The following is a 19879-nucleotide window of genomic DNA, read 5'->3' as shown; positions in this document are numbered from 1 at the left end:
TCGCTGCCGGATCCTGCCCGCGACACCCCACATCGCAGGCCGGGCATCCTCCGGCCACGTCCCTTCCGCTGTTAAGCGCGTTGACGTCAGCGGTGCCGCCTTCTAGGTCTCAGTGGCTGTGCCTTCCGCCCTTGGTCCAGGCTTCACGGAACGCTGGCCTCCCTGTCTTGCTGCAGGTTTTTCGCACTCGGCGTTCACGTTCGGTATCGAGAGCCACATAAGCCAGTCCAACATCAATGGGACTCTCGTGCCGCCGGCTGCCCTCATCTCCATCCTGCAGAAGGGCCTGCAGTATGTGGAGGCCGAGATCAGCATCAACGAGGTACGTGCACCCCCGGGGCGGGCCCAGGCCGCGCGCACGCTGCATCGTGCGCGCGCACACCCTGGATCGCGCGCGCGCTGGGAAGACGCGTCACCTTAGCAGACGGTTCCCCGCCATCTCTCGCGGTCGGCTAGGGTTCCTTCTCTCTTTGCGGTAAATACTTTCTTCAGTGGGGGGTGGCGCTTCTGTTGTACCCAAGGAGCAATCTTCCGAGGCCCTTTAGGTGGTTGTGTCGTTTTCCATATCCGTGCGCACATCGCCAGCTGTGGACTGACGTCACACTACGTTGCCAAATGGGAAAAACACGCAGCAGATCCGCAGCTGCTTTATACGCTCATCCCTGGGTATGCACCGGGGATTGGTTCCACGACCTGCCGCAGGTACCAAAACCCGTAGTGCTCGGGTCCCACAGTTGGCCCTCCTGTATCCGCAGATTCCACATCCGCGGATTCTACCAGCCGCGAATGGTAAACGTAGTAGTAAATGTGTTGGAAAAAAAAAAAAATCCTCGTATAGTGGACCTTGCCAGTTCAGACCTGTGTTGTTCAAGGGTCAGGGGTACTTCAGGACAGGTGTGGGCCTTGCACGTGCACAGAAGACGCCCTCCCCCCCTGGAATATTTTGAGCAGTTCAGTCGAAGAGGGATCCTGGGAAACATTTGCCTAGAATCTGTGGTTCATGTGGACCCGACAGAGGGCACAGCCAGAGACCACGGAGGACAGATGAGGACTGTTGTGTTCGAGAGGATTCCAAGGGATGGTTTTGTTACCCGTTGAAGAGCTGCAGGGGAAGGGGGCAGTTGTATCCATAGTTATAAATTTAAGTCACTCCAATTTGTTTGTGTCCCCTCCCTCTTTATAGATTGGGGCACAGTGTTCCCTCCCTCTTTATAGATTGGGGCACGATGAGTCCTTGGGCCAACTTCATACCAATTTTTAAATGGGCTCTTTTGGTTGAAAACAGTGCCCGTCTCCCCTGTTCTATTTTGCTCTTGGGATCGTACTGTGAAGATGCCCGGGGCCTCCTGTGATGTCCGAGGCCTCCCTTGCATCTCGGTCTGAGCCCCTCTTACTTTCACCGCACTTCCCGCCGTCTCTCCTTCTTTCTGCCCTCGTTTCTCCCACCTCGGTCTGGCACGCTGCCCTGCCCCAACTTCCCGTCTCCTGTCACGGTCCATCCTGCACAGCTGATGCCGTCCACTGCCCACATGCCCCTCTTTACCACCAAGTGTCCCCTTCCTGGGTCACACCACCCTCGGGCCCAAGATCTTCCTGAACCCTTCAGTTTCCTCCATCCCCTCTCCTTCTGAACTGCTCTCACCCTTACAAGCCTGTCTTTTTTTTTCTTTTCTTAACATCTTTATTGGAGTATAATTGCTTTACAATGGTGTGTTAGTTTCTGCTGTATAACAGAGCGAATCAGTTATACATATACATATGTCCTCATATCTCTTCCCTCTTGCGTCTGCCTCACAAGCCTGTCTTATGCATAGCATTTCACTCCACTTTCTCTTCAGCTTTTAAAACTACGGAAGGAATGTATCTTGTGTTCTGTCACGTGTATTCCTCTGCTGTTTTCCAAAACCCCACATCCTTAAAAACACCTGAGTGTCTGCCTACCCTGCGCTCTTTCTTGCCTAACAACGGGCAGTCTCCTCTTTCCTTGTCTTACATTGGGTGCCTGGGATCTTCCACCAGCAACTTGAGGCCCTGTCGCGTCTCTCTTTCCACAAAACAAACAAGTGTGGGGATAGGGTTACAGGACCCCAGAGGCCCCACCGGCTCTCAGATTGTGTGATGCTGAGTGAGATTGGATTTCCCTTCCCCCTGCCTCTGTGGCCCCCTGCCCCAGTTTCCACGTCTTTCATCCGCGGAGAGGCCCCCATACCTTCTCTCTCTTGGCAATTCAAAGTCCAGTGTGTCCAGAGGAGAACGAAAGGTCATCTCATTTGTCACTTAGGTTTCGGGTAGTTAAAAGTGAGACAGTGTGCTTTTACAGCTTAAACTAGAAGGTTTTTTGTCACCCTGGGCAGTTACAGCCTTTTGCAAAATCATCATCCACTTGGGGCTTGAATATACGAAGAAGGAAGGTGACGTAGAAGCCGGCTGACCAGTTGGTCAGCACTGGCCCCTCCGTGGCTGGAACCCGGGCAGCTGTGAGGTGACTGGCTCCTTTTCCCATGTTCTCTGTTATTTTATGTTGTTTCCCTGATTTTCAAGTATTGTATAGTAACCTGTAGTCAGCTGCGGTGATGTTTCATTCACACGCTGTGTTGCTGAAACTTAGGTCCTTCAGTTCTTCCTGATTTATGAGAAAACAGGCTAAAACGTGTTTGCACGTCCCGTAGACACACTGAGAGGCTCTGAGTTTCGTGTGAGTGATATCTGGAGCGCTTTCTAAGGAAAGAACTCCCTCCTGTGTTGCTAAGTGTGTATGGAAATGTTTTCATTATCTATGGAAGCCAGAGACTCCAGGGAAGATCGGAAAACAGGAATTGTAACTAAACAGTGCTGTTGTTAGAATATCGTGGCCGTGTTAGTCTGTGCCCTGATCCCAGGAAGTCATTTCAGATGGTAACAGACGTGTGTGTTTTAGTACATCAGACGGACAGATGCGTTAGGAATCATATCGTGAGCGGTGAGGGAATGTCTGATTTGGGCCTGCGCTCTCCCAAGAGACGTCTGTCCTATCAAAGGGGAGCGGTTCCACACTTGTCAGAGCGCCTGGGCGGGGTTTCCCACCCTCGGCACTCTTGACACTTGGGGGCCAGATCATTCCTTGCTCCGGGGCTGTCCTGGGCCCTGGGGGGTGTGGAGTAGAGTCCCTGGTCTCCACCCACTAGACGCCAGGAGCACCTCCACAGTCGTGACAACCAGAAATGCCTCCAGACTTGACCACATGTCCCCCGAGGGGGTAGAATCGCCCCCCTGTTGAGGACAGCGCGTCAGGGGTAGCCCTGTTGTCATGACAGGAAGTTTCCGGATTCAGGTTGGTATTTACCGAGTGCTGGGCGCCCTCTGGCAGCAGCAGGCACACCGGGCCCTCCATGGACGCTTGCTCTTGCCGGCCCCTACCCGCCTGCGCGCTCTGGGATCCCTTGCCCTGGCTCAGGACGCCCGGTCCGGCCCCGCCCGCTCGGCGGCCCCGCGGCTCCCGGGATCCTGCGCGTCTGTCCCCGACGCGCACCCGTCTCGCTGGGAGCTGACATCTGTGCCTGGGCTCTGTCCGCAGGACGGCACGGTGTTCGACGGCCGCCCGATAGAGTCGCTGTCCCTGATTGACGCGGTGATGCCCGACGTGGTGCAGACGCGGCAGCAGGCCTTCCGGGAGAAGCTGGCGCAGCAGCAGGCCAGCGTGGCGGCCACGGCGGCGGCGGCGGCCCCGGCGGCCCCGACGGCCCCGGCGGCCGTTTCCCAGCAGAACCCACCAAAGAACGGCGAGGCCACGGTGAACGGGGAAGAGAACGGAGCGCATGCGATAAGTGAGTGCGGGGCTCCAGAGCTTCGCGCTCCGGCAGCTTCTCCCTCGTCTGAGTCTGGGCAAGTCCTGCAGACCCCTTCCAGGCCTGCCTGCTGGGCGGTGCGTATGCGGCAGCGTCTAGGGCTGGCTTGTTCTGTGGCCAGGAGGGCTTCGCGCTCTGTTCTCACTGAGATCCTTGGACGCAGCATTCTCTCAGCTTTAGGAGGTTGTGCTACTCTGAGGACTCATTTGTTCCACCTGTGATTACTGTCGGGCACAAAAAGGAGGCCCCCGCGCCGTCCTCCGGCCTCGCGGACGAACTCTGACCTGACACTCGGAGCTCATGGTCACTGACAGGGCACCCGGCACAGACAGCAAGTGCCGTCTTATTTGGTGGTTGCAGCAGGGTCCCTGTTAGGTAATGGCCCTGAAGCGTCCGGCAGACGAGTCGGAGAGCATGAACCTTTACCCAGGGAGCCTGCCGGCACTTTGACACGCGGCGTATCAACTCGGAGACGGCCTCAGGGTCTAAGCTCAGAGTGTGTGCGCGCATTGCGCACGTGCGTGTGCGTGTGTGCATGCGCGTGAGTGTGTGCGTGCGTGTGTGTGCTTCCTCCTTTGAAAATCATTTCCCTCCGAGCAGCCATGCCGCCCCTGCGGGGGCGGCTCATCCCCCCGCCCCGGCACAGGCCGTCTCCCCCTAGAGTCGAGATGCAGCTGCAGCGCTGCGCAGGAAGCCGGGGCAGGCTGCAGCGCGGGTTATGTTACAGCAGGGTGGCTTGAAGCCCATCTGTCTAGCGTCCGATGAAAAGACCTCCCGCCGGCAGGCCCCATGATCACTGTTAACGAGGTCCAAGGTGACGGGACAGGGAAAGAAGAAGAAAAAATAGGTGGCTTGTACCCACAGGTCATTTATGGGCTGCCCACTCCCGTGGGATACATCCCTCAAGGCGCCCAAAATAAAGAAAACAGGAAGGAGGTACGTGTCCTTGTCTTTAGGCTTCCGCCCCAGGCAGCGATCCTAATTGGTGAGCTCTGAGAAACCTCTGTATCCGCCGAGACAGAAATTTTGCAAACTTATAAATTGCACCGTGTATTTTAAATCTTAACCTCTAAGGGAGTGTGGCCACGTGGAGACCGTCGCATGCCTTAAGGAACGCCGGTGGCTGGCAGGCCTTTGTTTCAGGAGTCCCTAAGCGTTACTTTTCACCCGAGGGCTGGCTGGCACCCCATCCCACGTACACCGTCCGGTGGTTTCCCACTCTCACCTTGTTCCGGAAACTAGTCCCACCTGCTCTTTGCTCCCATCTTGCTACAAGGCAGGCTGTGGCCTGAATGGAGTCTCTGAAGTGATCGTTCATTCTGATCTTCAAGAATCTTTTTTCTTGTGCCACAGAGGGGGAAAACGGCCACTACCCAGGGGGAATCTCTTCCGGGTGGCACTTAGCATGCCCTGTCGCCCTTCCAGAGCCTGGACCCTGTGGGTTATATGGAGGGAGGACTGCTTGGGTTCAGAAACCTGGTGGTTCTGCTTGGCTTGAAAAGCATGGTACGCAGACGACTCCAGTCAGAAGATAGCACTTGAGTCCCAAGACTCAGGGGTTGAGGGTAGCAAGCTTCCAGCAGAATGATGGCCTGTCCCCGTGGTAGCTTCACAGGTAGGGCGCTTCACAGCTAAGCACCTCACAGGGTGCTTCCGGGTAAGACCCATTGTCCCGTCAAGAGAAGGAACCTTCCGCCTGCTCAGGAGCCGGCTGGCTGTCATCTCTTCTGTCCAGTCTTCTTCCGGCTGTTGTTAGAAATTAGCCTCGCCCTAGTTATAGAGAGTAAATACCGGTTTTTATTCCTCTGTCAAATTTGGAGACTGTCAAGAAATGTCACGTATCTACTAAATTACACAGAACCCATGATTTGGTTGTCATCGCCATGGGTGACAGCAAAGGAGGTTGTTTGTAAAACCCACGTGCCCTGAGGATGTTTCCTTGGTATCCCTCAGACCTGTGTCTTTCCCTGTTTCCTGTGACAGATAATCATTCGAAACCAATGGAAATAGACGGAGACGTGGAGATCCCACCCAATAAAGCCACCGTCCTTCGGGGCCATGAGTCTGAGGTGTTCATCTGTGCCTGGAACCCTGTCAGTGACCTCCTGGCTTCCGGGTAAGGGTGTCCGGCTGGGGGTGCCCAGGGTCTGGGTGTCCGAGTCCTCCCTCACAGGACATGCGCTTCCCCTCCGTACCTTGTTGGTGGCATCTTCCCAGTGAGTGCAGACCGGGGCTTGGGGCGCCCCGAGTACCTCAGGCTGTGCAGAAGTGCCCGGTCCAGCCGTTTTCTCAGCGGGCTGGGGAGCAATGCACAGACATTTCAAATCACTAAGTGCAAAAAAAAGGTCGGGAAGAGAAAACCACTGTGAGTCAGCGATATCGAAAAGACGGAGGACCCCGTGCCGAGGATGCCCGACCTAGCCAGACAGCAAGTAGTGATGAGCATTGCTGGCCCTGGGACCGGAAGCTGAATGCTGTGTGTGTTCCTTGCACAGATCTGGAGATTCAACCGCAAGGATATGGAACCTCAACGAAAACAGCAACGGGGGCTCCACGCAGCTCGTGCTGAGGCACTGTATACGGGAGGGGGGGCATGACGTCCCCAGTAACAAAGACGTCACCTCGCTGGACTGGAACGTAAGCCTCCGCCCCCGCCCAGACACTTGAACATCTGTAAACCACAGCGAGGGCCGCCGTGGTGCTGATGGAGCCGGGCAGACGCAGGAAGGGGGCAGTATTGTTGGTCAGCCCCCCCGGGGGGCTGGCCCCCGTTTCTGAGCGCTCCTCCCGAGGCCCTCCGTGTTGGCGGACCTCTAGCTGGGTGTTCCGTAGCCACACGTTGGCAGGATGGAGTCTGGGGGTTTTATCGGGGAACCCGTTCTGCTGGCGCTCTGTGAGTTGTCACGAAGGAAAGATGACTTTCCGCCCTGACGCTTCAGCACCTGTGTTACGTGCATTTAACACGTGAGAGACGCAGAGCTCTCTGACTTCTTTTTTTTTTTTTCTGATTGGAACATCTTTTGATTTTCTTGCCCTTTATCATGTTTATGCATATTCTGCATTTCACCACTCTTCCCCATTTGCACATATTTTTAAGAGCTCACCTAAGTCTCCAGGAGTCTCACGGTAACTTTTCGTACCGTATTTTTATGGACGTCGTCAGTGGTGAGGGGTTGCAATGTGTTTTCCTTGCCCCCTCGCCTCCTTGATGGTTGTATGCGGGGAGCCTGTTTGGTCTCACGTTTTCAGTGAAGGGCAGTGCGAGCTAAAGTAGGCCAGCGTGACTGGTGAGTCTCGTGACTGGGAACCTGTTGTCGATGTCAGGTGCTGCCGCCCAGGGATAATGCGAGGGGCCCTTTTCCACTGCTGCCCCTACTAAGCTGCTTCTGTCGCTCTGTGTTTCTCTCTGGCCTGCAGAGTGACGGCACACTGTTGGCTACAGGTTCCTATGATGGTTTTGCAAGAATATGGACGGAAGACGGTAAGTCCTGACGCCCTTGTGTTGGGGTCGGAGAGGAGGTGCTTGGCCTGTCGTCATCCGGGGAACAGACTGAGGCCCGGAAGTCACCCCGCTTGCTGTGTTTGTGTTTTACGTACCAGGTAACCTGGCCAGCACCTTAGGCCAACATAAAGGCCCCATCTTTGCCTTGAAATGGAACAAGAAGGGGAATTACATTTTGAGTGCTGGAGTAGACAAAGTGAGTGTTTGCTTAAGATACATTGCTGTCCTCTGTAGGTGCCTGTTTATGTTTAATCTCAGATAACATCCTGCTTTCTAGGAATTCTGAGAATTCTGCCTCCCGCTAAGAAATCAGAGGGATCTGTTTTGTTTGCTTCTGTGGTTTTGGTCTTAGTGTTCATTTCTAGCACATCGTGTCTTCACGTACCCTAGACGGCTCTACAGACCTTTATCAAAGCTCTCCCCCGGCCCGTCACACCTTTTACCTTGAGGTTCATAGTTCACTGATAGAAAGAAGAAAATCCCCAAATTGCGTTTGTCCACTGCTTGAAGAAGCCCACTGGCGTGGGGTGTCCTCTGCATAAACGTACCCCACCCGCCCAGAGTGATCTTAGGAACACAAACGGTTTTCTCTCCCCAGGCTTCCGTTTTCCCAATCTGATGACTTGTTGCCTCGCGCTGTAGACCGCGGGCTTCCCTGAGGGCAGGAGGAAGGTAGACACCCATGCGAGGGGCGGGGCTCACTGGGATGATGTGGCCCTTCTCACAGAGGGGGAAATGGAGCCCCAGAGAACTTCACTAATTTGCCTCGGGACACGTTGGTATAAAGTCGGATGGGAGACTCAGGCCCTGGACGCCAATAACAACTGCCCTGTAGCTTTCACACTCTGCCAGAGAATTGTTTGCATCTTCAGGTCCTCCCTGCCCCTGAGGCCGTTCTTTATAATCATTCTGGATTTTCTACCTGATTATCTTCTGTTTCTACCGGGCGATGAACTGGATGGTTAGTGGAAATGCACATTCGGAATTCTAGTAGCCTCTGAGTCAGACACTATCTACCATGATTAGTCAACCGTGGCAGGAATAATAGTTCCTTTCTGTAAAGTGATACGTTCTCGGGGAGGAAATGTAATTTAGGGATGTTGACTTTGACCTTCAGCGCGAGCTTAACCCAAAGTGGCTAAAATGTACTTCAGTTTCTTGAAAGCTTTTGTGTAAGGAATACTTTCTTTTGCCCAGTGTATATTTAACGTTAAAACATCAACAAGGGGCTTCCCTGGTGGCGCAGTGGTTGAGAGTCCGCCTGCCAATGCAGGGGACATGGGTTCGTGCCCCGGTCCGGGAAGATCCCACATGCCGCGGAGCGGCTGGGCCCGTGAGCCATGGTCGCTGAGCCTGCGCATCTGGAGCGTGTGCTCCGCAACAGGAGAGGCCACAGCAGTGAGAGGCCCGCGTACCGCAAAAAAAAAAAAAAAAAACAAAAAAAAAAACATCAACAAGTTGTTACAATTATTGATGGTAGTAGGTGAAATTGTATCAGAATTGTGGAAGGGTTTATATGTTCTCTGCCTTGCCAGATTTGTGAGTGGCTCGATTAAGGAAAACAGTTATACTCTGTCAAACAAAAAATTGTTGGGAATTCCCTGGCAGTCCAGTGGTTAGGACTCCGCACTTTCGCTGCCAAGGGCCCGGGTTCAGTTCCCGGTTGGGGAACTAAGATCCTATTAAGCTCTGCGGCGCGGCCCCCCAAAAAAACAAACTGTTAATTGGTCTGGAGCTGACCGAAAGTTTCAGAGATACTCATTGCTCTGAGTACTTCCTCTGAAAATTACTGCTGTCGATACGAAATAGAACTAGTTCTTCTTAAAGTAAAATCTTTATTAAACGTCATTGACAGGGAGGTGTAAAGGTTCCAATTCAGTTGAAAATTCCAGTTGATTAAGAACTAATTCCAGTGGTCTTCATCGAGCTGCCAGATGGCTTCTTCCCTAAGTGTCTCCCAACATTAGTACAGTCGTAAGCATTTGTGATTTACTTTGTTTTCCGGGGAGGAGATCTTTTTTTTTTTTTTTTCTCCTTCTATATAGACCAATAAATCAGTGCCAGACCCCAGTGTAACCCAATTCTCTACTCTGTCTAGTGATCCCAATTCACGGAGTGAGTGACGGTCAGGGGAATTTTCAGAAATACCCATTTCTGCAGCTTTTCATTGGGAAAAGTACCAAAAAGGTGTTTATCGTTACAGTTTTTTCAATAGTTTTTCATGTTTGGGGATAAGGGGGATTTCCCACCAAAACTGGTAGTTTTGCGAGTATCAGTTCCAGCTGCTGTGTCTGGTGGAGTAACCAGCGCACGTGGCCAACTTCATGAGTGTGACCCTCCGGATCGTTAAGTGTGTAAGAGACACCCTGGGTTCCAAAGACACGGGTGAAAAAGAGAATGCCAGATATCTTGTTGATACGAGTATATGGATCTTATGTTGAAACGATAATATTTTCGCCATGCTGGAGTGAAATGAATTTTGTTAAAATTAGTTTTACTGGTTTCTTTTTTAATTTTTTCGTGTGGTGACTGAACATTTTAAACTTCCTGTGTGACTTGCATGCTATTTATATAGTGTTTATTGGACAGTGCTGCTTTAGAAGAAAGAGGGGCTCACTGCATTTTCTTATATCATAAATTTTTCTAGAGAAAACGTTGCAAGAAGAATAGTAACTAACTTTTTTTTTTTTTTTTTGCGGAGCACAGACAACAATAATTTGGGATGCCCACACAGGAGAGGCCAAACAGCAGTTTCCGTTTCATTCCGGTGAGTATTTTTTTTAAATTTCCCTTTTTATTCTTTGTCATTCAAAAATAATAATTCAGAGTCCTAGGAGGTGTCCCTTAAAGTAATGGTGAACGCTTAGAGGATGGCAGGCACGGAATATAGCTGATAGGGAGGAAACCCTTCTCACAGGAAGCACTGCTCTTGAGGCCTCCAACATACAGATACCCTCGGCGCTCGCTCACTCCAAAGTTTCATTGCAAAGCTGCAAACCCCAGCCGAACTGGTGTGGGCTCCCTTCTGCTGCTGCCCCAAGGGCGCTGTGTCAGGGGCGTCCCTAAGACCTCGCCCGGCGTCAGCAGTTCACCCAGGACGACTCCCAGGGCGTGCAGCTGAATTCATAGCGCAGATGTATTACAGTAAAAGGATACAAAGCAATGTCAGCAGAGGGCAAAGGCACACGGGGCGAGATCCAGACCTTCCAAAGGTTGTCTCCTGACGGAGTCGCGTAGGACATGCTGGGTTCCCCCGAAAGCGAGCGGTGATCATGCGTGTGACAGGTCTTGTGAAGTCAGCAGAGCCTGGTGCCCAGCATTTCTGGTTCGTAGGCACCCTGTGCCCGCCTGCACCCGAATGCTTCACTCCCAAGAGGAGCGTGGGATTCAGTATAAACCACGTTGTTTGCACAGACGGTGGAGGCGCAGAAGCCGTTCTTACCAGTTAGGCCATGGTGGGAAGTCCGAATTCCCAGACTCGGGCCAACGCCATCCTTGCCGCCAAGCCTTCCTACAGGGAGCGGCGTCAGGCCTGCAGTGGTCTTGCCTGGACGGATGTGTAGCTGCTGTTCTCGACCGCACACGTCTGTGTGTGTGTTGGGTCCTCACCAGGCCACGTGGGGCAGCCAGGGGTCTAGGGAGTCCAGGTTCCCAGATTCCCCCCTGATGCTTCATGTTCTGTGGGACTGAGTCCTGTTGTTAGATGTGGTCTCTTATCTGAGGACAGAGGTGGAAACTGATAAACTGTTGGGAGAAGCTGGCTTGAAGTCGACAGCAGGGCGTAGGTGCCGCTTCCCGTCACGGGAGGCGTCTGCTCCACTGAGAGGGAATCGCTGCGTGTACAGGGTGAACATCTTGCTGTGTCAGGTGGCCCGGGACAGTGTTTAGGAGGGGAGCAGAGAGGCTTTCCTGCTGGGTATTCCTGGGTGCCTGGTGACGGTCTGAACCAGAGGACTGGCCCTGAGGACTCCCCAGGACGGTGCATCTCCTCCGTGCCCAGGGAGGGCTCCACGCGGGGGACGTGGTCCTGCAGGGAGCAGACTAAGAGGAAAGGTCCCGACCGGGCCTTGACACGACTGGGACACATGCGTGGACGCCAGCCTCTGTGACTCCACGCGGCACTCCGTTCCCTCCTGACGGAGGCAGACCTGGGAGGCGCCGGCTTGCACCCCGCTACCCCGGAGAGGCAGCCCACCTCTTCCACGGCTGTCCTTGGGACCACACCGGAGACACCTGCTGGGGCTGCCAGTGAATTTTCTTGTTGCTTTAATCTGATACCGTTGATGATGTGGAAGTTGGTGGACGTTTTATAGAATATATTTCCCCACGAGGAAATGGGCAGGGCTCCAAGAGCAGGCAGCCTGGCGTCCCGACCTGTGTCTGTGGGTGTGTGTGTGTGTGTGTGTGTGTGTGTGTGTGTGTGTGTCTGTGTCTGTGTCTGTGTGTGTGTGTCTGTGTCTGTGTGTGTGTGTGTGTGTATGTGCCTGTGTCTGTGTGTGTGTCTGTGTGTGTGTGTCTGTGTGTGTCTGTGTCTGTGTGTGTGTGTGTCTGTGTCTGTGTGTCTGTGTGTGTCTGTGTCTGTGGGTGTGTGTGTGTGTGCGCCTGTGTGTGTACGTGTCTCTGTGTGTGTGTGTCTGTGTGTGTGTGTGCCTGTGTGTGTGTGTGTCTGTGTGTGTGTGTTTGGAGCGGGCAGAATATACAAAGCACTCGCCACTGTCTAGTTGCACGACATTTCTGTCATCCCGTAAGGAGACCCCTTACCCATGAAGAGCTCACTGTCCATTCCCCCTTCCCCATCCCCGGCACCCCAGCCTCCAGGTTTTGATCTGTGTGTGTCGTCTCCATGTCAGACTTCTGTGCCGTAGACTCTGCAGACCAAAGCAAGTGAGCCTGGTGGGTTTCCATCGTGTTTGGCATAAATCCCAAGACCATCCCTACCTCTGCTGCCGGGACAGACGCAGTGACAGGGCAGAGGCGTAGAGCCCCAGGTGTGCTGACACCCGTGCGCACGTGGTGGGGGATATCTGTGATGAAGAGAGCTCTGGCTTCTGTTTTTCAGAGGATGATTTGCCCAAAATAGCCATCAGTAAGGTTCGTCTAACAGTTTTATCTTAAGAGTTCGTGTACCAAGGCTTCCAGCAGAAATTAGTATTCCCAGAGCATTCCCAAGGTCCATGGGATGGCTTTCCATCCCGCAGACCACATGTCTCTTGTGTCCTGAGAGAGCTTCTCACCTGCGGTGTTGCTGCCCACGAGGTCGACCCGTATCCCGTTGCTGGGGCAGGAAGCTCTGTGTGTTCTCTGCTCTTTCTTTGTAGTGACAAGTGGTGTGGTAGAGACTGTCCAGGATGGAAGGAAAGAAACGGTGCTGTTTTTCAGGAGGAAGCGCAGGCAGGGAGAGCGGTAGGGGCACCTTTCCTTAGCATTTGATGGGTTGATCTGTGAAACCGCCTTGCCCCGTAGGTGTTCGCCATGAAGGCCTGGTGGGGCGCGTCCGCTGTTTACCAACAGCAGGAAGTGTCAGCTCAGAGCCTGACGGCGTTCCCCCGCTCAGCAGTGACAAGGAACAGTTACCAATCGACTACTGATAACACGCGACGGCTTGGATAGGTTCTCGAGGGGGTTCTGCCGCATGGAGAAAGCCCGTCTGCAGGGGTCACGTGCTGGATGACGCCATTGACATAACATTCTCGAAATGACGAAATGTTAGATGTGGAGCCAGAGTTGAGGGGTGGTCCGGGGGGGCTCGGTGTGCTGGTAACGTGGCACAGGGAGGTCCTCGTGGTGATGGAACAGGGTTCTGGATCTTGACTGCGGTGGTCGTTACACAGGCCTGCGCGTGTGATCAAACAGTGCCGCACTGCACACACGTGGCGCGCGTTCACCTCCTGGGTCTGGGCGTTGTACTGTGGGGGCATAAGATGCCCCCGGGGGGGAAGGGTACAACGTGGGGCCTCTCTATTACATCTCTGCAGCGTCCTGCGATTCCGTAAGCATTTCAAAATTAAATTTTTTTTTTAAAAAAAGCGAAGTAATGCTTGGCTGTACCTGGACTGCTGCCGACGGTCAAACCTCATTGGCCAAGTGTGGGCAGGGAGGCCACACAGACCCCCAGAATAGCTTAGCCCCACCCACACTGGATGGTGAGCTCCCGGGGGCAGGGCAGGGTCCTGGCAGCAGCATCGACGCAGAATGGGGCCAGACACCTGAGTACACAGCATCCTCCGTTTAGATGGCAGGGGTTCAGCGCACGTTAATTCTTAACGGCCAGGTGCTGGTCACCAGCCCCCGAAACGCCCGCCAGATTGTCCCTCTTCCAGGCGTATTAATTGCACACCCCGCTGCAGAGGCTGGCCCAGGAATTCGTGATTTGGCTCCTGCAGTGTCGTAAACAGCAGCAGCTGCGGCTTTGCTCTTCGCGCTCTGGCTCCCGGGAACATCCTTCTGACCAAGTGGATCCGGTTCCTTTGTTCCACTGGGCACACGTGGGAAATGCAGCAGAAACCGTGGGCCCGTGCTGGACCGCTCTGCAGGGGGTGTGACACACAGAGATGCACGCCCTGGGGTGTTGAAAGAGCCTGCTGCCTCCCGGCCACATCCTCCCACCCGTAGCCTCTGTGTGGGGACAGAGCTGGACAGGGGAGCCAAGGGGATCCAGCCCTGCAGCTGTGGAAGGCTGGCGCGTGTGCACGGGTGCACCTCTTGCTTTAAGGCTGAGCACGGGAGGGGCAGTCCGAGTTAGCGTATCCTGAGGAAGCTGGATTCTTCTCCCAATTCAGTGCTGACCTGCCTGTAAGAAACACACGTGGGACATGGTCAGGGATCGATCTGTCGATGAAGATCTCACCAGGGGCTTGCAGGACTTAACCCTCTGTTTGTCCAGAAACAAGGAAGTGTGTGGAGAGAACAAAGATGCTTAGTCGTCTGTCGGGGAGGTCGGGAGAAGGGAAGAGGGCCGTCACCATCCCCCAAACCTCACAGAGCTCTTGGAGCCACTCGCCCCTGAGAAAGGCCCAGGAGCCAGAGGCAGCGTTCACCATAAGGTCACTTGCGTCCCCTCAGGCTGTCCCCTTGTCAACGATGAGCATCCTCCAGTTGGTGGAATGCATTCATTGTGTGGTGGGGGATTTTGGGGGGCCGCGGCACGTGGCCTGCGGGATTTCAGTTCCCCAGCCAGGGATGGAACCCGGGCCCTCGGCAGGGAGAGCACGGAGTCCTAACCGCTGGACCACCAGGGAAGTCCCTGTGGGAGATTTTCTCAGTGCGGAGACCTTGAACACAGGATATGAAATCTTTTTCCTCTCCTCTCTATCTAAAACACATCCAGTCAGCCCAGCACAGTGATATTCCTGGGAGCGACAAGGTGCGGGAGAAGACGGCGTGCTTCTCCCCTACCCTGTCTCACCTGTGCCAGGGGAGCAAGAGACTGCACTTATGCCGCCCGAGGTGTCATGGGGTCTCGCTCCGGAGGCCTCTGGGCATCCCTCCAAATGGGAAGGACAGACTTTCAGGTCTGTGGGGGACAGAGGCTGTGTTCACACTGGGGGTGCTGCTTTATCTTGTCCTTAGGCATCTTGACTATGCTGTTACTTCTTCTAAGTTGCCTGAGCTCTGTGCACAACTGCTAAGTGCAAATGTTCCCCCCTGACCATTTGCTGCTCCACAGCCCCTGCCCTTGACGTGGATTGGCAGAACAACACTACCTTTGCTTCGTGTAGCACAGACATGTGTATCCACGTCTGCAGACTCGGCTGTGACCGCCCGGTCAAAACGTTCCAGGGACACACAGTAAGTGCGAGTTCTGACTGTGGGGCTCAGGTTCGTGCGAATGTGCTGGGAGCTGGGAGCTGGCTCCTCTCTGCCTAGAGTTAAAGGATGCTGTGACTGCAGACCAGTTCTTGTGCAGCCCACTGCTCCTTGGGCTGTTGTAGCTATCTCAGGTGATTGGCTAACCCAGTTATCCATCTGGGAAGGCAGTGTAAAAAAAAAAAGTGACCTGAGATGAGCCAGATGTTGGATTTTGCAGGAAAGACTTTAAAGTAGCTATTATTAGACTGTATGAGGAAACAAAGGAAAGGCTGTTTGTAATGAGTGAATAGATGCAGAAGGGCAGCAGAGGAAGGAAAACTGTTCTTAAAACAGTCAAGGGGAAATCTCAGAATTGAGAGGTAGAATGTCTGAAGTGAAAATCTTAATGGATGGTGGAGGGATTGCAGAAATAAGGTTAGTAGACCTGAAGAGAGATCACAGAAGCTAGCCAATTTGAAGAACTGATAAAAGATTGAACAAATGAATAGAGGCTTAATGACCTACGAGACAGTGTGAAGAGCTCTAGCATATATGTGTAATGGAGAGAGAAGAAAAGAATGGAACAGAAAAATTATTTGAAACGATGATTTTGCCAAATTTTCCTAAATTTGGTGGAAAACAACATTCAATCCAAGAAACTCAAGACACCAGCTGACTTCTCACTGAATTCCTTTTTTTAATTAATTAATTTTTTTATCGAGGTGTAGTTAATTTACAATATTATATAAGTTTCAGGTGTACAACATAGCGATTCAAATTTTTGAAGATTATAATCTATTTATAGTTATTATAAAATATTGGGTATATTCCCTGTGCTGTACACTATATCCTTGTAGCTTATCTATTTTATGCGTAATAGTTTGTACCTCTTAATCCCCTCCCCGTCTTGCCCCTCCCCCTTCCCTCTCCCCAGCAATAACCGTTAGCTTGTTCTCTGTATCTGTGAGTCTGCTTCTTTTTTCTTTTTTTTCTTTTTTGCGGTACGGGGGCCTCTCACTGCTGTGGCCTCTCCCGTTGCGGAGCACAGGCTCCGGACGCGCAGGCTCAGCGGCCATGGCTCACGGGCCCAGCCGCTCCGCGGCATGTGGAATCCTCCCGGACCGGGGCACGAACCCGCGTCCCCTGCATCGACAGGCGGGCTCTCAACCACTGCGCCACCAGGGAAGCCCTGCTTCTTTTTTCTTATATTCACTAGTTTGTTGTATTTTTTTGGATTCCACATATAAGTGATAGCGTACGATATTTGTCTGACTTAGTTCATTCACTAAGCACAACACCCTCCAAGTTCATGTTGTTGCCAGCGGCAGAATTTCATTCTTTTCTTGTCTGAGTAGTATTCCGTGTCTCTGTGTGTGTGTGTGTGTGTGTGTGTGTGTGTACCACATTTTCCTTATCCACTCATCTGTTGATGGACACTTAGGTTGCTTCCATGTCTTGGCTATTGTAAATAACGCTACTGTGAACATTGAGGTGCGTGTGTCTTTTCAAATTAGCGTTTTTGTTCTCTGGATGCATCATCAGATCCTCCCGCATAGCCCATGAGGCTCTTTGCAGCCTTTCCCTGGCAGATCCCTCTAGTGTGCAACGCCCCCGCCTCTACCCCGGTCCTCCTGGAGGACCTGCTGGCTTTGAGCGCCTCACACCTGCACTGTTCCCCACCTTTGACTCACGGCGTCCCTTGCCACTAACTTACCTGACATAAGTTGCGTTGTCCTTGGCACTTGCGTTCCCTTAGTACCCACTTCCTCCAGCATCTGTCCCTACAGGTCCCTGCTTCCAAAACAAGGTTCTTTCAGAGCCCAGGGACCAGTTGTCCCGTTACCATCTTGTCGTGGCTATAAACAGACCCTTCTTTTTTAATTTTTCTGACCTAAACTTACTTCTCCTCTACGCCTAGACCGTCCCCGAGCTTTCACTAGGAAATCTTTGTGACTTGCCGTATGCCCCATTCGGGACTTTTGTGCCATCGCACCACCTGGCTCTTTAAACGGGTCTCATTGCAGCCCATCATTCCACACACGCTGTGAGCTAAATGTAGTCGAGCTGATTTCTTCCCGAGACCCTGTGAGCCGTTTCTGGGTGCTTTCTGGGAATTGTGACTTGGGCTGCAGAGGGAGGGAGAGGAAAGTCCACTTGCACCCTGGAAGATGCGAGGGGGTTCGACTGGGGACAGTCAGTGGGCACCAGCTCCCTCTTGCAGGCAGGCCCTTGGAGATGCGCCCTCGGGTTCTGTTCTCAGCAGTTACACTCAGAGCCTCCCACGCTGCCCTTGTCCCCGGTGCGCACCTCTCGCCAGGCACCGCCTCTCTTGGTGTCCTCCTGGGTCCGCTTGCCTGTGCACACCCTCTGTCCGACCGCCTCGACCTCCCGGGCTCACCCACAGACCCGCTCCTTGTACTGCAGGCTCCAATCCCTCCCTTTTTTCTGGGCCTTCCACCACGGGTACCACATGGAACACAGATGCAGCCTTATCCCTCCCTGTCTCGCACCGTTCAGCACTCAGTGCCCTTAGCAAGTAGCGTGACCATTACCATTTATCATCCAAACCAGAGCACTTAGCAGCGTGGGATTAATTGGGAAGTTAATTATGGGTGTGAAATGAGTTAATTGTTAGGCTGCAGCAACAGGCATGAGGGAATGGGACGGGGCTCCACGGTCCCCCTACTAGAAATGGGAGGCCCGAGACCCGCGGCTGGCTCCCGCCGTCTCTCCCCGGCCCACCCCGCCGGGCACATAGTTCCCCGCCTCCACTCAGCTGCAGGCGGCTCCCTTGCCCACGGGAGCATTTGCCTCGTCCTCCAGGATTTAGCCTCGAGGTCCCCTGGCCTCCAGAACCGGAAGGCCGCCTGCGGCCTTGTTCCTTTCTGCGCCTCCCCCCCACCCCCCGTCCCCTTCGCACACTGGCCCGCCTGCTAGAGCTTTCCATATGGGCCGAGTTACGGCGTTCTGTTTACTTGGCTCTGTTTGCTCTGGAAGTAGCCAGGTAACGTGTGCTCGTCTGCGTGTGTGTGTTCAGGTCACAGCGTCTTGGGCCTGGGTTTACCCCTCTGGCATCCTTGCTTCTTTACGTTTCCTCCCCCTCCACTCAGCACCAAAAGAGACGTGTCCTGACAGATTTAGACAGAGCGGGCAGCTGCTGTATCAAGAGTGAGCCGGAAAATGGCTTTCCGAGTCAGCTTTAAAATAACTTACAGGTCTTCCTGGTTTTACGTGCTGCCCTTACGCTGTGTAAATTCATTCGGCTTCCTTCCTAGTTGTGATTTTTTTTTTCTCCTTAGAGAACTGAGATGGGGGTGGCTGCTTATGTGTGGCACACGGCTGTACATTTCGTATCACGGAGCTAGGCGGAGTAAGGAAAGGGGGCATGTGCACGTGGCCTGGGCGTGTTCTTTTCTATCCAGGGTGGATGCAAGTAGGCTTTTTGCAGAGGACGGTGCGCTCCTCCCCCTGCTGGAAGGTTGTATTACTGCGCCCAGGCCCTTCTTTCTTTTTGAAACCCTTTGCTCTCTTTCAGAATGAGGTCAATGCCATCAAATGGGACCCTTCTGGGATGTTGCTAGCATCCTGCTCTGATGACATGACATTAAAGGTAAAGCATTCTAAAAGGCTGAGCCGTTTGACCCCAGACGACCCCCTGTACTCAGTGCTGGTCTTAACATTCACTGCTCCCCCGGCTGCATATTCTGTTCTGAGCGCTGTTCCCGCTTGGCAAATGGCAAGTCGCTGTCCTGCAGTGACCTCCTGCTTCATCCTGCCCTTCCTGCGGCCTTTCTCATGGGCGCCCCCTAGTGTTCAGCCGGCCCCTCTGCTGGCCAGTCTGCCAGCTGCCCACCCCGCTGGGCGTGAGCTTCCCAGAGGCGGGAACCTAAGGAACGCTCCCAGCAGGGATGGTGGAGAACCTCCCCCGGTGGGAGAAGCAGCCGTTGCTCACCTTGTCCCCAATGTGTTCTCTAGATCTGGAGTATGAAGCAGGATACATGTGTTCATGACCTTCAAGCTCACAGCAAAGAAATATATACCATAAAGTGGAGTCCCACCGGGCCAGCCACCAGCAACCCCAACTCCAACATCATGCTAGCAAGGTAAAGGGGAGACAGCCCTCAGCCCGGTCTCGGTTCCTAAAAGTAGCCGTGCTCACTGTGGCTGAGCCAGCAACATGGCCGGGAAACGTTATTCATATCCAGAGAGCCCAGAAAATGTTGCCAAGTTGTCTTCCAAATGTGCTTACACCCTTCCAAAGAACGGAGAGGCGGCTGATTTTGAAAGGGCCCCGAGACATAAATTATCACGTGACGGCTAACTTGAGGTAAGGACGGTCTTAACCATGAGGCTGGTGAGAGGAATCAATACATGTCCGGGCCCCCGGCACTTTGCTTTCCTGATGGAGAAAGGAAACAATTCAGCTTGGACCTCGGGCTTGGTGTACTTGGTTCAACTTGGAGCTGCAGGTGGTGACAATGCTGAATGGTGGTAAAGTCTCCCCAGCCGCAGCCAGATCTGACCTAACCGTTTATACAGTGAACGCCCCCCTTCTGCCAGGACACCAGCATTGGAGGCAGAGGAGTGGCCAGTCAGTCAGATGCCAGAATTGGGAAGAGTGGTTGTAAGTCACCACAGTGGCCTCCGCAGAACTACGTCACTTAGGCTGCGGTCAGCAGACTTGTCCCCGCGCTCATTGGACCCCATGCACGATATAATGTTCCAATCCCAATACGATATTTTAACACGAACCTTTAGAAAAACG

The 19879-nt window shown here is 53.4% G+C and overlaps 1 protein-coding gene across 10 annotated transcripts in view; it reads left to right on the top strand.

Annotated features, from left to right (window-relative positions):
• TBL1X (transducin beta like 1 X-linked) overlaps positions 1 to 19879 on the top strand; it is a 219206-nt gene that overhangs the window by 191882 nt on the left and 7445 nt on the right. For 9 of the 10 annotated variants that reach the window (XR_009517992.2, XR_009517993.2, XM_060002242.1 and 6 more), the window contains 10 exons: positions 177 to 322; positions 3554 to 3803; positions 5808 to 5940; positions 6320 to 6461; positions 7242 to 7305; positions 7425 to 7522; positions 10033 to 10093; positions 14993 to 15114; positions 18650 to 18724; positions 19090 to 19217. Coding sequence is in view for 8 of the 10 variants with exons in the window: in XM_060002242.1 (XP_059858225.1) it covers positions 177 to 322; positions 3554 to 3803; positions 5808 to 5940; positions 6320 to 6461; positions 7242 to 7305; positions 7425 to 7522; positions 10033 to 10093; positions 14993 to 15114; positions 18650 to 18724; positions 19090 to 19217 (1219 nt within the window). In the remaining 2 variants the exon portion in view is untranslated. Of the gene's footprint in view, positions 1 to 176; positions 323 to 3185; positions 3311 to 3553; positions 3804 to 5807; positions 5941 to 6319; positions 6462 to 7241; positions 7306 to 7424; positions 7523 to 10032; positions 10094 to 14992; positions 15115 to 18649; positions 18725 to 19089; positions 19218 to 19879 lie in introns of those variants that run through there. The other variant, XM_060002248.1, reaches the window with a different exon arrangement.

The sequence above is a fragment of the Delphinus delphis genome, chromosome X (assembly GCF_949987515.2).
Source record: "Delphinus delphis chromosome X, mDelDel1.2, whole genome shotgun sequence".
NCBI classification, from domain to species: Eukaryota; Metazoa; Chordata; class Mammalia; order Artiodactyla; family Delphinidae; genus Delphinus; species Delphinus delphis.
This window is presented reverse-complemented; position numbering and strand designations above follow the sequence as displayed.